The sequence below is a fragment of the Anabrus simplex genome, chromosome 2 (genome assembly GCF_040414725.1).
Source record: "Anabrus simplex isolate iqAnaSimp1 chromosome 2, ASM4041472v1, whole genome shotgun sequence".
In the NCBI taxonomy this organism is placed as follows: domain Eukaryota; kingdom Metazoa; phylum Arthropoda; class Insecta; order Orthoptera; family Tettigoniidae; genus Anabrus; species Anabrus simplex.
In genome coordinates this window covers 135,753,600-135,772,408 of record NC_090266.1, presented here as the reverse complement: position 1 = coordinate 135,772,408, position 18,809 = coordinate 135,753,600, and the positions used below count along the sequence as shown (strand labels likewise).

The window sequence follows — 18,809 nt, the reverse complement described above, 5'->3', positions numbered from 1 at the left end:
ATGCAGTTTATATCATGCAGATGTAGTATCTACATAACAAAAAGGTGGCACTTTACATGCAAAGTAAAAAAATGTTTAATTACTTTCTTAGAAATTCAATTGTGTAGTATTTTTTTTTTTGAAGCATGTTTCAAAACACAGTCTAACTTGACAATCAGTACACTAGTAGATGCCCTCCTTTCTCTTGTTCCTAGTACAAACTGCACACCTCCTCTCGGTTGTTGTTGTCTTCTCCGCTGGAGGGATTTTCTCAATGAAGTGCCTCTCGAGGAGTCTTTTTGGTGGAGGATTGATTGAAGATCTGCCTGGAGATGGAGTTGTGGTAAATTGTAGCCGGTAGGTCAGAATGAGGGCCTTCACTAAATCTAGCCTGTACATTAGAAGGTCCACATTAGAATTCTGTGAATTATAGATTATGTAGGCATTGTGCACTCCTCCGTTCAGAAGTCGCTTAAAAAATTTTATGTACCACTAGTGTTTCTCTTTTTCTCTAGCAAGTATGGTTGTAATTTCTGATCTTTCAGATCTATGCCTCCCGTAGCCTTGTTATAGACAGCAACAGACTTTTGCTTCAGTTTTACAATCCCTTTTTCTACTGTTCATGTTGCAGTTGGTTCAAAGTCAGTTCAAGGTACTGTGGAAATCATGGCTACATCCCTTTTGTCTTTGCATTTCAGCACCCAAACGTTGTTGGAATGTGCAGCAAGACACTCCCCTTTATGGTAACTGGTCCATTTTTCCTGTTTAACATCAAGGTGCCTACTACATCAGTGCCATGATTTAGAACTGTGAGAAATGGGTGACCAGTAACCAACATTAAGATAGGAATAGAAAATCTTATGACCCTCAGAGGAAAGGTAGAGGAAGTAGTAGACTTCATGGAGAAGGAGAATGTGGAAATGATCGGGCTGAGTGAAGTGAAATGGAAAGGTAACGGAAAGAACAAATTGAGGAAAGGATACGCATCATACTGGAGTGGTGGCCAAGAGGCAATAAACGGAGTGAGACTAATCATTTTGAAGCAATTGGAGGAGTATGTGGAAGTGGTAGATGTGCGAGTGACAGAATAATGAAGATTAAGCTAAAGATGAAGAATGAAGCGATGGACTTCGCACAAGTGTATGCACCACAGACTGGAAACAGGGAAGAAGATATTGAAGGATTCTTGGATAAAGTAGAAAGAGAAATTTCAGATGTGGAAGTGGTTATCATGGGAGATCTGAATGCACAGGTCGGAAATGACAAGGAAAGGAAGAAGTCGTTGGACCATAGGGACATGGGAAAGAGAATCATGAAGGAGAGGAACTAGGAATGTACTGATAGTGGGGAATACATGGTCCCAAAAGAAAAACAGTAGGAAAATTACCAGATATGGGTGGGGTGACACAAGAACAAAATCTGTAATTGAATACTTTTGGTGGAAAGGACAAATCACAGGAAGTTGATGGATGTGACAGCTTTACCAGGAGAAGCATTTGATGGGGACCATAGAGTTGCGGTGCCAAAATTATGGTTGATAAAAATGGAAAAACTAAAAGAGATAAGAGAAAGTAAAATAAAAGTATGTGAATTTTTTTTTTTTGCTACTGGCTTTACATCACACCAGCACAGATAGGTCTTATGGCGACGATGGGATAGAAAAGGGCTAGGAGAGAGCAAAAGGAACTATCCTAACATCAAACGGAGTTGTAAGAAGGTGGTAGGAGAAGAAAAGGAGAGGAGTTGGGAAAAAATTACACAAAAAATGGAAGTGGATGTAAGTGGCAGTAAAAGGATGCTGTATAGACTTATAAGATGTAAGAGGATAGAAAGAGTTATCACAAAGCTAGAGAAAAAGAAAGATGGGAAATTCTTAACACACCCAGAAGAGATAAAGTGAGGAAGGAAGGAGTATTTTGATAGGCTATTGAATGTGAACAACTATACAGGGGAGGTAGAAGCAATACAGTGTGAGGACTCAACAACTGTGGATGACATTACAATCCTGGAGATGGAGGTAGCGGTACAAAAGATGAAGATGGGAAAAGCAGCAGGGATGGATGAAATCAGTGTGGAAATCCTAAATGCTGCTGGACCTGTTGGTATGTAGTGAATGTACCAAATACTGAATTGTATGTGGAAACACAAATGTGTACCAGAGGACTGCAAAAAATGAATAATAATACCAGTATTTAAGGAAGGGTACAATAAAGTTTGTAGTAACTATAGAGAGGAATCACACTTATATTGCAGGTATTTAAAATACTGGGAAGGATATTGGAAACAAGAATGAGAAGAAAGATTGAAGGAGAGTTACAAAAGGAACAGTATGGCTTCAGGAGTGGAAGATGTATAGTGCACCCAATCTTTAGCATGAGACAGCTGATGGAAAAAAACTGGGAATATGGAAAGGATCTGGTCATGACTTTCATAGATACAGAAAAGGCATATGTTGGTGTTTCCAGAGAGAAGGTTTCGGAAACCATTGTTAAAAAGTGACTTTGAAGAGAATTGTTAAAAATGGTGCAAGGAATGTACAACTACTGTATTACCAGGGTACTGATCCCAGGTGGAAAGACAATGGTTTAGCAATAAGTCTGGACTAAGACAGGGAATAGTGTCACCTCTTTTGTTTATTATCGTCATAGACAAAATTGTAAAGGAAACAAAGGAAGCCTATAAAGATAAAGAGATGAACATACTGCTATTTGCAGATGATTACATGATCTGGGGAAAGAACAGCAAAGAAGTGTAACAGATGTACTGAATGATAAAATTGAGAAGTATCGCATGAAAATCAGTACAGATAAAAGCAAGATGATAGTGATGTCTAGAGAGGAAAGGTAAGGAAGGGGCGCTGTGAAAATTGGAAGTCAGAGCCTGGAATTTACGGACAGTTTTAAATACCTAGGAAGTGAATTAATGCAAAATGCTAGGGTGGACATGGAGATTAACAGGAGGGTACAGCAGGGCAATACATTCTGCCAAAGTGTAAGAAAATTGGTTTGGAGCTAAGAAGTACCGAGGAAAAGTAAAGAGATAATGTACAAAATGTACTATGTACCCATACTGACTTAGGCAGCTGAGATTTGGACTCTGACTAGCAGGCGAGAGAGTAGAATTCAAGCTAGTGAGATTAAATTACAAAGAAGTATGATGACAAAAAAAAAAAAAAAAAACAGAGTGGGAAATGAAGATGTTAGGAAGGAGGTTGGGATAGAAAAGCTAAATGAGACAATAGAAAAGAATAAACTAAGGTGGTTTGAACATGTAAAGAGGATGGAGGAGAATAGAATTCCAAGATGGATACTGGAGGCAAGGGCAAGAGAGCAAATGGGAGACCTAGAACAAGGTGGATTTAATCAGTGAAGAGCGTGATAAGAAGACGAGATTTAGACTGGGACAAGATCATGGAAGAGGAATGGTGGAAGTTAAAGAGGATGATGGAGAAGTGCCATAAGTACGCCAACCCGGCATGAGCTGGGTAAGGGAAATGATGATGAGTCTAACGAGCTTTTTAACGAATTATTAATTTTTCCTCTAATTTTCCGTTGTGTAAATTACGTTTACGTGGAACTATCTTCAAATCTCCTGTTCTTTATTATTGTGACATCTAAATTAAGAGATTTATATAAATTTTTCAAGAAATAGATGCAGGCTGACACTACAGTTAGAAAAGACTCAGGGCCAGCATAAGAAAGTATCATTTTACAACTTAATCTACAGAACACTTAGGATCCCACTAAATAAACAAGATTTTGACAGGGAAATGGAAATAATACACAATATCATGAATAAGAATCGATATTTGAGGCAGTACATCAATAGGATAAAGAATAAAATAATAAACATAAAAAGAGCTTGATTAAGGATTGGGAAGAAAATAAGAGAATTGAGGTGATCACATTTAGGTAATAACAGGCATTCATATGGATGAGTGAAGATATTCCCTAAACAAGGGCTAGAAATTGCTTACAAAACAGATAATAATAATAATAATAATAATAATAATAATAATAATAATAATAACAACAATAATAACAAGGTTCTGTTCTGTAACCAGTTTCCAGTGGTTACATGATACAGTTAAGAAAAGGGGAAACAAATCAAATTACAACAGCACCTTGTAAACGTTAGCACACCATAAAACATCAGATGAACTACGCCAATAGAAACGTCAGGTTGGGCAACATGATGACTATAGTATAGGAATGTGGAGTGGGTCTGGGGAACCTACCAGGGCCATTGGTATACGAAGATTGCGGGTTTCCAGAAAAATCAATGGTGATCCCTTGGTTCAAGATATTATTTTCCAAAATAAACATTACAAAGAAAATTTCGAACAAAATTCATCTATCCAAGCAATCCAGTTACACACCATTTCCAAAATGTAAATTAGATGTAATTTGCCAAGAGCTTTGCTATTAGGTCAAGAGGATAACTAGAGCTGTCTTAACACAATGCAGCTTCTACAATACAATTTTGAGGGTAAGAGGAAACACAGGATACAAAATACAATATTAAATGGAAGTTAACATGCTTTCTAAGGCATCGGAGAAATTGAGTGGCGAGTCTGGGCCAGTAAGGCACTCTCCTATGTGAAAATACAAGCGAACACTAAATGTAAATTAAGGTGGAACTGAAGCCAGCATGTTTACCCCAAGGTAGCCCATCTCAGGAGCGAGGATTCGCCAACGTGCGTCCGATCGCTGGACTGACGAGAGAACGAAAGGCCACGAATCTTGCCTCACTCTCCTAAAATTGCAAAGCTGGCCCCGGTGTGATTACCGAGAGACCAATGAGAGCACAGGAGCCTCCCTATCGCCACCCAGATCCACAAATCAAAACTCTTTATCAAGTCGCGATGTTTTCACAATATTCCAGAACATTCGCAGACACTAATTGTGAACATTCCGTCTTCCAGAATTAGAAACAACATGTTTCTAAAATCAACAGGAACCAACACACCCTGTTCTAAAAGTCCGCGTCGCAAAATTTCTGGAACGTTACAAGATATCATTTAACCATAATGATTTACATTCTAGGGAATACCAATAAAATATTCTACAACAATATTTTACACCATACAGGTTAGGTAGATAAAGATAATATGAATAAAATATTCTACAACAATATTTTACACCGTGCAGTAAACATTCATAAAAAGAGATTCTCCACAGGTCTCATCCTTCCTCCCCTCTCCCCCCCCCGCCCCCCCCCCCTACGAAAATCGAGCTACGTTCGACAATTGCAATAAGATTACTGGGGGGGGGGGGGTGTTTTATCACACCCGGAAACTTGCGCACCATAGCACAGATTCGTAAAACATAACATAATGGCATTCACAAACTATTTTCACATAAATAGTGCACTGATAGTTCTCGGAAAGCTCGACAGTCATCTCTCTCTCAAACATGATTTTCTTCAAGTTGAACTTCCAATAAATTTTTTTTTTTTAAACTGTCACTGCTCCAAAAGTCCTTTCAGTATCTTGCAGTATTTTAAGGGTTACATATAAACACAGCATAAATGCAAAAATGCATTTGCCAATGTTCCAATATTGCTTCGACCATTTTAACTCTGTCCTCAAAAAAGGATGTACACTCATTCCTTCCACCAAATGTCAGTAATCCAGAGGCCATTCACTTTCTTGTAAGAAGGCATCCACTGCCTACTTCTTAGCAAAGTTTTGGAGTAAGTAGATCTTGCATCAGTTTTCACACAAATCATAGGATCGAAGTTGCGCGATGATGTGGTTGCCGACACGGCTGTTTGCCGACAGCCTCCATTCAGTTTCAGTCCAAACCGGGTTGCTAGGTAAGTTGCAGTGCAGCTCCGCCGTATCCTGAACCAACGGGTAATGGGTAGAGGGGTGAGGCACAGTCTAACCAGGCTGCCTCCATCGGGACACTTGGCTACTGGATAGCGGTGACGGATGTTAGCGCCCAAGTCATACAGTGTGCCTCTCAATTTGGCACTCAACTTGCCGTCAGACTAAATCAGTCGCTGCAGCCACTGCAACATAAACCAACACGCAGCAGACAAGGGAATACTCCAGGCAAAGCTACCCTGCCAGACTAGAAGGTCTTGGAGACAAAACTATTTTCAAAGGATGGTTAGTGTTCTTTCTTTAATTTACTGACTAGTATAGAGTTACCCAACTGATGGCTCAACAAATTTCATGTAGGGACCCCCCTCCCACACCGGGGACATTACGGCACCTAGCCCCGGGGCAAGCACTATCCATACGTTTTAGAGAAGATTAAGGTGGGGTGAAAGAAAATAGAAGTGCTGGAGTGTACCCGGAGCCCAAAATGTTAGGGGAATAAATTCCAGTCAGTGACCCTAAACTAAAACCTACCTAACTTTTCATACAAACCCATTACACTAAGGGAGATAAGTTGCTTGAGGATAGCTAATGTATTTACACACAACAATTACAATTTTTATGACTCAGTTACTCAAACCACGTATGGTTATGGTATAGATATAACTAATACTTGCTGGCCAGCATCTAAAATCTTACAAATACCTTACCAAGAATCTTACAAATACCTTACAACTAAAAAATCTTACAAATACCTTACAAGTAAATCTTCATGGTCACGAACAATGGAATTGACCCCTCCCTATGCAACTTAAGGTACCTTTACCTGAGAGAGGTGAACTCTGCTGATCCTTTTCCTTTTGGGATCATTCATCAATAATGATACCGGGGAAAGGAACCTTCATATGGTGCATGGACCTCGCAACCTGGGGGCCAACTTACTGACAGCATGGTCCGCAACACTACTGACAGGGTGCATTTTAATAGACACCTGGTCACCCACAGACAGATTATGTGGCCTTCGCCCTTGGTTGTAATTACGCTGAACTTTAGCGTAATAAACTTTCAAGTTTTTTCGCGGACGGTGCCAGTTAGCTGGGATCTTTTCTGGGCTGGCGTTGTCAGGCAGAAGATCATTAATTGACCCCAGATTTGCCAGGGAGAATTTGGAGTAAAGGCCAACATTAAGGAAGCAGGAGTTTGCTTGTGATTTTCATGGACGGCAGTGTTAAAGGCAAACGACAACCAATTTAGTGATGAATCCCACTTAGAATGGTCAGCGGAGTGATAAGCAATGAGAGCAGATCGAAGATTACGATTCACTCTTTCAGCATAATTTGGCCTCGGGGTAATACGGGGTACTTGTTACATGAGAAATGACTGAATCAAAACAAATTCCTGAACTGGACAGAGGTAAAAGCTCTTTCATTATCACTCTCCAAAAATTGACATGGTCCAAAAGGCGCAAAGATCTGCTTCAAGCACGAGATGGTGGTGTTGGCATTAGTCATAAGAGTTGGGAACAGCCACGTAAAACGCAAAAGGCGTCAACACACACAAGTATGAAACAATGGCCAGTTCGTGATCTCGGGAAAGGACCAACGTAGGGGATCTTGGGAAAGGACCAATGTAGTCTATGAACAGTCTCTCCATTGGATGAGAGCTTGCTTGGAAGAAAATAGACCTAGGCGAGTATTAGGAGCGTGTTTACTGATGTTGCAAGTTTTAAAAGATTTAACAAGGGTACGAATTTCACCATCCATGGATTTCCAAATGAAGTGTTTATGAATTTTCTCTCTAGTTTTGAAAACGCCAAGATGACCCCCCCCCCCCCCCCTGGGGATTCAAAAAATACTTGAAGTGAGCTGGAACTAGGTTAGTTGGGATATTTTCTAGTCTCTGCAACCACAAGCAGGACAACACAAAGCACCATTCTGAAGGATTTAAGGCTTAACATGTTCACCAGATTTAATCCTGTCAATAATAGCTTTTAATTCCACATCGTCGTCGTGAAGTTTAGTTATATCTTTGAAAAGGAAGGCAGTTACTTGTTCAGGAGAGGGGTCTGCAGGCTCTGATTGAGGATCAGAGCTGCCTGGATAGAACATCCTACTGAGGCCATCAACCACAACATTTTCGGTGCCACGAAAGTGACTAGCTTCAAATTGGAAGGATGAGATGCGTACTGCCCAACGCGCAGGATGACCGGTCCTTCTTGGCTTGGCCAGTACCCAACTCGATGCCTGATTATCAGTTTCAAGATCAAAAGGCAGATGTTCCAGGTACATTCTGAACCATTCTAAAGAGAAGAGAACAGCTAAGGCTTCCAACTCATAAATGGAATAGTTTTGTTCAGCAGGATTCAGAGCATAAGAAGCATAAGAAATGGGATGACACCCCTCTTCAAATTTCTGAAGGAGAACACCAGATATGCCTGTGGAAGAGGCATCAGTCTGAAGGATGAAGCATTTAGAAAAGTCCGGCATAGCCAGTACAGGAGCGTTACATAAGGCAGATTTCAAGTCACAAAAGGCTTCACATTGTGCATCACCCCACACAAATTTGGCATCCTTTCTTTTCAAGGCATTTAATGGGGCTGCCCGTTCAGCAAAATTGGGAATGAATTTACGAAAAAAATTAACCATGCCAATAAATCTGGCTACAGCCTTGACTAGGAAAAAATTAACCATGCCAATAAATCTGGCTACAGCCTTGACGTCTTTCGGCGTAGGAAAATTTTGGATGGTGGCAGTACGAGATTGATCATTAGAGACACCCTTCCCCGACGCAATATGGCCTAAGAAGGACATCTGGGGTTGTGCGAAAGAAACCTTGCTACCCTTGGGTTAGACCTGCTTTACGCAGTCTTTCAAGGACTTCATTGAGATGGACAAGGTGTTCCTCGAAGATTACACTGAAAATTACAGAAAAGAAAAGATCCACCTAATCAATACAAATTTTATTGTAACTCTTTGAATTACAGTACCGGTTTAGACTCTTTACGAAGTCGTCCTCGGCTGTACTATACCCTTACATTAGTTACAATTTGGTGTTATGCCTTGTTAAGTGATAATGTGAGACAGACGTTGACATATTACAAAGTGGTTAGTTATATGCTCCTAGTCTTGAGTATGTCTGATGACCTAAAACTCGTGTTGAACACCTTATTAAAATATTAATCATATAACACATTAAAATGCTCACAACACTTGGTAAAAACACTTTAAAATACATATGTCTTGTTACAGTCCAAGATAACGGGTAAAAACACGTTCTTGAATGAATTTGTCATCTTTCTTTTCTTTGATACATGATAGATATCAATATGGAACATAATGAAACTAATGAATCAAGTTCCCAAGTTTTGTTCAATGTATGATGACTGTATTATGTGACTTCTATTTGAGTACAAGTTCTAGTGACTATCATGCTATGAATGTAAAATATAGTTAACTCGCGACACAAGTCTGGTTTAGTTCAAAACATTGTTAAATATTCGCTGCACACGAATTAAAGAAATATTACGAATTATTTCCACTGAATGGTTAGTGTTCAACTAAGTTGTCTTAAAATAGCCTTACTGTTCACTCTAGTGTTGACTACTGACTGCACGATTCGAAGCAGTGTATCGATTCATTCAAGTGTCCGAATGAATCGATTTACAGGAACGGCGAGCTCACGGCACACGATTCAGCTTACTCCCAGTGGACCGTGCTGAGTGGCGCACTCAGTGGACGTTGACGGGGAGCCGAGCTTCCGCTGCAGCGAGACAGTGAATCATGGCACATCGAAAGAATTGTGAACGAGCGCGGCTCAATGAGACACAAGATACACACGGCTCCTTATCGGCTCGCTGGACAATGGCAGAGAGCCGAGCTTCCGCTGCAGCAAGACATACAGTGAGCCATGGTACACTGAAAGAATCGTATGCTATAATGGACTCTCGAGCTCAGCTCATTTGAAAAAATACCCATTTGCATTCCCTGTCCTCTTCTTACAGGGAGGTTTAAATAATAGATTGATTTATTTGCAGTGTTAAAGAGGTAGTCAAAACATAATTCTGAAGTAGCTAGTAAGTAGGTAGACTATTAGGTTATACTATTTATTAGTTTAATGAATCTTAGTATTATAACTTAGTTGACATTTGACAGTTAAACTCGACTCTAGCCTGCCCTATGACTGAGTATTGCTCATGACCACTCAAAAGTACCTGTTTTATATTGGGAAGAACGGCTCAGTATTCTCTCAGTTCATATGTCACATCGTTCCACAAGACTTCAATCATATGTGGACAGACGCAATAACTTAACCAACAGTATGTTGAATCAGAAAACCAGTGGGCGCGGGCTACTATACATCTCGGGCAGCCTATACAAAATATGACGATTTTAAAAAATTCTCAGCTGATAGAAAAATAGATATTTTCAAAAATGACTGAGCGAGTTGTCGTGCGGTTAGTATCGCATAGCTATTCGCTTGCATTCAGGGTGTGGTGTGTTTGAATCCTACCGTCAGCAGCCGTTAAGATGGTTTTCCATAGTTTCCCCATTTTCACACCAGGAAATGCTGGGACTGTACCTTAATTCAGGCCATGGCTGCTACCTTCCTAAACTCAACCTTTCCCACCCTGCATCCCCAGAAACCTTCGATGTATTAGTGTGACTAGCATTTTTTTCTAAGAAAGGAGTTCATAGTATGAAGACCAGATGGCAGCAGCGAGCACTGAATGCTGTTGCTGCTGTCTTACCAGCATATGCTACACAGGTGCAGTAGGAGCGGTGACTAATGTGCCGTGAATCGGATCACTATATCGATTCAGTAATGTGAAGCGAATAAAATGAATTGATTCAGTAAAATGAATCTAATGTCCCATCACTAGTTCACTCAGTTATTCACTATGACAGTTCGAAGTAAGTCACGTTTGAGTATTAGCACAAGAATAAGTTAAGTGAAGTTGTCCACTTTCTAGCACACGATACTAAATTTGTGAATCACAGAAAAATTATAAGTTCTGAAATAGCACTGTAAAATGTCTAAGTTCGTCATGAAGCATTGGAAATTTTCTATGTTCCACACTAATATGCAATTTTAACAAATATGACGAAGCCTGTATCAAAGATACCACCCAACATGATTACTGTGATACAGATGTTGATTCCCGTTGGGAACATGAAATATTTGTCCTGAATGAGTAAATTTATAATGCCAATATAATGGTCCGTTATTGGACATTATGAATTTTCCAGCTAACTCATTCTTGGTTGCCTGCGTTTCACCCCTGTGTGCTAAGTTGGGCTCATCAGTTGCTGCTTAGCACACCCACCAAGACGCAAGGCGAGTGCATACCGTGGATGCCACCAGCTGATGAGCCCAACTTAGCACACAGGGGCAAAACGCAGGCAACCAAGAATGAGTTAGCTGGAAAATTTATAATGTCCAATAACGGACCATTATATTGGCATTATGATTACTGTGTTCAGTTCTTGTAGATACGTACACGGAGATCAGCATGACGATCAGTCAGCTGTGAGTTGCAAGTTGTAACTGAATACGCCTTGCTAGACCCTGTCCTTTTATACGAATTGTCGAGGTTAGTTCTTTCTTCTCGTGATAAAATATAGCTTCTTTGCAGCTGAATAAGTCGAAAATCCTTGGACCGATTTTCATGAAATTACACCTTGTTGACATTCAGATAATGAACTACACGATGATATGTTCCTTGTTAATATTTCAAGAGGTTTAGAAGTTATTAAAATCTTTCTGGAATATTCTAGAGGATCGGGTGAAGTTCACGTGATAGTTGTGTCACTTTTTACTCTGTAACAGTATTCATAATTCATTTCCAGTCAGGTACCTAGGGTAAAATATGGCTGATCATGCCTACCATTGATAGGTGAAACGTGTACCATCCAATGTATTAATTTTATGTTAACAATTTTGATAAGGACAAAGTCCTAATTTTTAAATTGTACTGTATTGAATAGGTGGGTAAAGAAAAATATACTGGTGTTATTTAATAGTTGCGTCATCCGCATGCTTGCAGCCGGTGATGTATCTCGTTCGTTTCTCGCAGCTCTCTGCCATGCCGTTACTTTGCACACTCTACAGACATGTTCGAGCCATCCCGTTGCAAATATTCATTTAACAAAATTATGTTCCAGGCCACAGGCATTTCCTGGTACAATATGTATATATACATACTGTATATATTAAATGTTGCATGAATGGTTTTTTCTTCGATTCTTGCTTTTGAGTTTTCTGGTAGTTCATAAGGCTAATGACTGTGATCTTTAAGAATTTTGTCTGTGTTCTTGAAACTAATTTTTTTTCCCTTTCTCTTTCTCTAGGTTGATGCAAGTAATGTTCCAGAAGTTAGAAAATCGTCACGTAACAATCCTGCTTCTAATAAAGACGGAAGAAACTTTGGTCATCCACTGGGTACACCATTGCCACAGATATGGTGTGAAATGTTACGTGATGAGATTTTAGACCTTGATGATCGTCTGTACCAAGGTGGATTAAGTGTTTTAGATGTAAGTGTACATACATTATGCACCTGTTAAAAGTAAATAGAAAATTGAGGACCGTATTAATCATCTCTTAACTAGATTAAAGTACATGCTCAGACAGTTGAATTAAATTTGCCTTTCCTTGATATTCAAGGGCATGCACTAGAACTATTTTAATCTGTTGTATACAGTATGACAAAAGTGATACATTATACATACATGCAGTCAAAAGGTAAAATTTTACTTGTTAAGAATGTGCACCTTTGATATTCACAACATTTCGGACACCCTACACTTGACAAAAACAAATACAGAAATGAGATAAAAGTATGCACTTGTGAAGTCTGTGGTAGAGATGTGGTACTTGTGACGCGGCGAGGGTTGGCATTTCTGAATAACAAGTTGGCTGTTAATTCGAAATCACGTAATTGGAAGTCCGATTTCTGCATTCCAAAGATTTCAAATTAATGAGGTTTTACTGTATTGCATTCGGCGGTGTTTTTGTTTCAAGGGTTTACATTGCACAAAAAGAATTATCCACCACCGGTCGTGTTACTATCTTAGTAAAAAGATACCACGTGTGAGAGAAGTGTTTTAAACGTGGAGTGTGATAAATTTGTAAGTAATTTAGGAGAGAATTCTAGTGATCCAAGAGACAATGAATCTTCCGATCTACAGGGATTCGAGCCTGTTGCAAGTTCAGATTAATGAAATATCTGTCACGTAAGTAGACCTACTTGCTAATTTTCATGGCAAATTTATTTCATAGCAGTGATGATGTATTTTTATCATCTCAGGCAAAGCAGCTATATCCGTAAATTTACACATTCATATTTGCGCAAAGACCGCATGGACCTCGAGTGATATGAAATGTTTGTTTATACCTACGTTACTCTGTCAACGGAAGGAATTTTAGTTCGTTTCATTTTCTTTCTTTTCAAAGTGAGCCTTCCTGAAATTAGGGTGCAGGGATTATTTGGTGGCGTGGATTATTCGCGTAAATATGGTACTCCTTTGAGGAGAATTGACAACAAGTGCAAGGTATTTACACGCATAAGCATTGGTTTCTTTTGTTACATGATCCCAGAACTGTGGGGTTAGAAATTCATTTACCATTTACAGGTCTGTTGGATTGTCTCCTAACCTTCTCTGTACTACAGAGCGAGTTTCACAAACTGAATTACGTGCGACATAAGTAGGTTTATTAACAAGAAGTTCCCAAATCCAGTCATTACTTGATATTGTTGCACCTTGTATACCTCTCGAATTATCCATTTGCACTGATTCCTGGGAACTGAAACTTGAAAAATTATTTTCACTTCACCCACTTTCACTGTTGGTCTCAATGTGAGCGTTTTCGAATCAGTCGCGAATAACATCATCCACGCCGCTCCAGACCGCTGCGATTTCTGTTTACAAATGACAAATGGTGAGTTGAATTATATTTCTTGTACTCCCGAAGCAAGTAATCGTTCACAGTACAAAGCGCGTTTCGGGTAGGTCCTAACATCTATTGGTCAGAGCTTTAAAGCATTTAGAACAAACCTAGCTTCCAGTGACCATAACTAAGAGTTTATTGCTAGTTGGGCATGAGGACAGAAGTATCCGTTAAAGTATGTTTGCACCTCTCAATCACTGGACGGAACATTCCATCAAAGTATGGCATGAGGTTAATAAGAAAAACTGAAATTCACAAGCAAAACTCCCCTGAGTTTTCAGCTACTGCAGGAGGAAGTTCCCAATTGTGGGGTAAAAGATTACATGGTGGAAGGAAGGGGCAGTGATTAAAACGGGGTGATTAGAAAACAATAGTAACAAATATATCTGAATTGTCCACTTTTCTAAATGCCCAGTCAAGGTTGAAACTAGTCCCACTATCACAACAAATGTAATATAATTGAAGACATGCTCGCAAAAATGGTCTAACCCTCACTTTGCTTGAAAGGAGAAAATTTCCGTTTTGCAAACGGAACAAAAAAAAAAAAATATACTGCATTAATTTTACCTGGTGTATTGCACATCAAATCAAAGTATACATTCAGGAAAATCTTTTCATAGCAATTTTAAGTTGTTTTATTGCAGACTAGCGATGCAGTAGCTAAATGAACTTAAGGGAAGTTGTATACTCAATGTACATGTGTTAGTTTTGTAACATACCTACCTGACTTTGTGATAAATGGAAGGGAAATACAAATAATTCTGGCAATAAATTATATAATATAGATAAGGAAAGTGTTGTTACAAACAAATAATACATAATATATCAACAAATGCAATAATGAGGTTGGCCTACAGGTACTTAATCCTGTACCTTAACCTAATCATAATTAGGAATATCAAAAAGTGGATCGTCTTCTTCTTCTTGAACGGGACTACATGCATTGGAAGCAAGATTTCTGTAGTATGCATGATACAGAGGGGGTACGTAATCCAACAAGTCTAAAATATTCTTGATTTTGGCTGGAAGTACAGGCCTAGGTCTGTCGTACTTGCATGGTAGGTGTTCAATACCGAATGATGGTCTACCAGGTACTTTTTTTCTGAGATCTACAGAATCATACTCTTCAATAGAAGAGTATGAGTACTTGAAAAGTAACCTAAATGGATCGTCTTTACTGATTTTACAACATGTAATCTTGCTTAATAATACCTTTTGCTTCGAATCAGAGACTGTTCTTTTCGTTATCTTATCCAGTAAAGGCGAAGCAGTGATAAACATGTCACATGTCATCTTTACCACTGCAAACGGCTTCTTAACCCTAGTCTTCCTAACAAGTTCCATCCATTGATCCGGAATGTAAATTGATGACACTTGCCTCTTTTTCTTCTCTATAAGGCCAAAGTCTCTGTCACATGGCAAATACGTGTGACCTGGCACTAAATATTTATGTTCTATTATATTAAATCTTCCAGTCTGGACTAAAAACATCCAAAAGCTAACTAAAGAAAAGTTCTTGTTTTGACCAAAACAAGAATCAGAATATACTATCAGGTGGTTAACTATCAGGAACGGAAGTCATAATCTCATGCCTTCGCCATTATGTTATATCATCGGCCCCCCTTCCCGCTACATCCCCAGACCACATAAATATTGTTGCAGCGTTATTTGCAACATTGTGAATACCAAAAGTCCAAAGCTGACGTTTATAAAATATTATCCCTACACTCAAGTGGGGAGTGGGTAGACATTGCTGCATGTCAAAAGCAATCACATGAACAGTGCTGTATTCCTTAGCTAGTTGTGTGTCTGCTTTTAACTGCTCATAGTCCAACTCTGATTTTCGTTTATGCAGCTCTAACTTACATTCCAGTTTTTTTTTTTTTTTTTTTTTTTTTTTTTTTTTTTTTTTTTTTTTTTTTTCAGAGGATCATTCTCTGTTGAAATTTGAATGTTTAAACTGTCACACATTTTACATGTATCACTACGAGGTGCTTGGAACGACAAATTATAATATTTATTGAAAACCTTTCTGTAAATGGCAAGGCTAACTGGTGTCCTATTTTCCTGGGTGCACTTGTCCATATAAAGGTTATACAAAACACTAATATTGAGTTCTCCACTTAAGTACTTTATGTTAGGATTCTTTTTCCGAGAATAATGACTCGACCGCGTGGGGAAACTGTCAATGTGCTCCCTTACGTAGTTTATATCTGCCCCTTCTGTTTTGTTGGGACGGTTTCCATGCTGACCCCTCTGATCCAACTAAAACAGAATAAACCATGTTCTCTTCCAACCTTGTTTTATTATCTTGAAGCACAACCTAACTTAAGTAGAGAACTGCACGTGAAAAGTGATTAGAATCACAGTGATTGCTTATCTTGAAGGTGCCTGAAGTTTTCTTCTCTTGAATTATTCGAGAAAGTCGTCCATTACTCAATCCATATATAGACAATAGGGCCTTTTTACAGATTACAACCTCTGTTGCATCTACCATAACCCTGAAAACACATGAACATTGTCTTCTACTGCTATGAGAATCGTTCACATATCTTCGTTTCACTGGGCAAATCTGTACACAGCCAGAAATGTACGCATTTTGTAAGTCATGGTCACCCAAATTCCAGAAATTGAGAAAAAGTATTTCACGATAATCTTCTGTCACCTTTTCAAAACACTTACGCGAACAGCGGCAGTTTGCACCAATACTCTTCTTCTCTATTACAACACCTTTGTAATTAACATATTCCTCACCACTATTCCTTTTCTTTTTCTGAATTTCCCAACACCATTTTGCAGGATTACTTTTCCTTTTACGATAATTTCCGCACTTTTCTTCAGCTCGCTCAGCAAATTCACGCTCTGTGTCCTCCATGTTTGTTGTTTACAAGCAGTAGCCAGGGTCACCAACATTGATACAATGAACTTTCTGGAGTAGGTACATATTCATATATAATCAGGGACATTGTATTCTCAGTAATGATTTTTTTAATAAGTTACATTAAAATTCTTATGTAATGTTCATAATGTTGGCCGCTCTCGGCAAATTCGTTGTTTCAATCATTGGTTCACCACCACACTACACTACAATGTTAGTGCTAAGCCTGCAATGTTGCGTACACTTATTTAATTTCTGCTCTATAGGGGTTAGCCCATTTTTGCATTCTGACAAAGGTCCTCAGGTTAAACACTCAAATTTTCACCTACTGTATTCCTCTAAATGATCCCTCCTGATATTAGCGTATGTAGGAATAGTTACTATTGATGTTGCTCAATAGATAGCAGCACCTAACTCACTTTTTTTAATTTTGAGGGTTGGACCATTTTTGCGAGCATGTCTTCAATTATTACATGGTAAAGGTATTGAAAAGGTTGACCATTCAGATATAATTGTTACTATTGTGATTACAATTCAGTACAGGTTAAACATGAAGTTTATAAATCACGTCAGCATTTTCCTGGCTTGTAGGCCATGGTCTAGGAGCGAATGAATGTCCCGACATTTCACTGAAGACGTGGTCTCACTCTTCACAAAGGTACCTGTGAATGAGGCCCTGGTCCACATCGCTCAGATATTTCCCGAGGACATTACCAACTTGTTCATCCATTGCCTCACCACAAGCTATTTCATGTGGAACGACAATTTATATGAACAAGTGGACTGTGTCGCCATTGGCAGTCTTCTCAGTCTGGTGATAGCAAATTTCTTTATGGAAAAGTTCGAAGAAACAGCACTTGAGACCGCACCACTCAAACCTAAGGTGTGGCTGCGCTTCGTAGATGACACCTTTGTGATCTGGAGCTACATGAAGGAACAATTACAGCTGTTTCTGCAGCATCTGAATAGTATTAACATGAATATTCAGTCACTATGGGGAGAGAAAACGAGGGAAAGCTCAGTTTCCTTGATGTTCTGATAATGAAGACTGCCGGTTTAAACTTGGGACACACAGTATACCGCCAGCCGACCCACACAGGCCGCTATCTTCAGAAGACTTCCAAACACCACCCATGACAAAAATACGGAGTGATTAAGACTCCACCCAACTGTGCTAAGAGAATTTGTCAACCTCAGCACTTAAACGAGGAACTCGGCCACTTCAATAGGGCTTACGGGTACAGTCATAAAGATATCCAGCGAGCACACCATCCCAGGCGTCCAACAACCAAGAAGAAGGAAGAGGAGCGGCTAGCAGCTAAAGCCTTTCGGCCATATATTGAGAAAGTAACTGACAGGATAGGGAGGCTATAAGAGTCCCATAGGGTTAAAACCATATAGAGGCCGACAAGGAAAGTCCATCTAAAGTTAAAAACTTCATGGCCGTTCCGTATTGAACTGAGAATCACAAAAGATATTTAATGTAATGGAATCCACCTTTTCAATACACACAAAACTGTTGCACATAAATTATGTTACAACATTTTTATTATTATGGAGGTACTGGTTTTGAAATGTTTTCAATGTCATCATTAGCCTTTCGTAAAACCAAGCAAGACAATAAATTCACAAATAGCAACAATATACACCTATTAGGTAAAATTCGTGTAATGACACATTTAATTTAGTTCATATAAAATATCTGAGGATTGGTTCGCGTTGGCGGCGTAATAGTCTTGTATTGTTACATGAGTTGAGGCACTTTCTGTAAAGTGTGCTTTGGTATGATAAAACTTTATGAACACATTAAAATCTTGATAAGTATCTTATAGAGAAATGCAGCACTGAGGAATAATCTGAGCACTGTTGGTGGCATAGTCTTCTTATCTTAAAGTTGTATTTTGTGTGCCGGAAGGTGGTTTTCAGTTTCTTAAAAACCTTCTCCAGTTGTCAACTTCTCTCCATAGAGTAAGCTTCCTGGCACGCTGCGGCAAGGTGAGTCTCACACTTTAACTCCCTATACCTTTGCTTCATTTGACGTGCCCTTTATAGAACACCATATTAAAATCAGCTCTCCGTTTTCTCTAGGTTTCACATTCCGCTTGAACTGAGGAACCTTGGTCGTACATATTGTCCTAGGACCTACATGTACACAAAAAACCACCTTCCGACGCACAT

At 39.1% G+C, this 18,809-nt stretch overlaps 1 protein-coding gene across 2 annotated transcripts in view; it reads left to right on the top strand.

Moving 5' to 3' along the window:
- Acf (ATP-dependent chromatin assembly factor large subunit) overlaps positions 1–18,809 on the top strand; it is a 711,969-nt gene that overhangs the window by 397,650 nt on the left and 295,510 nt on the right. For both annotated transcript variants that reach the window (XR_011017808.1, XM_068226116.1), the window contains exon 14: positions 12,154–12,339. Coding sequence is in view for 1 of the 2 variants with exons in the window: in XM_068226116.1 (XP_068082217.1) it covers positions 12,154–12,339 (186 nt within the window). In the remaining variant the exon portion in view is untranslated. The remainder of the gene's footprint in view (positions 1–12,153; positions 12,340–18,809) is intronic.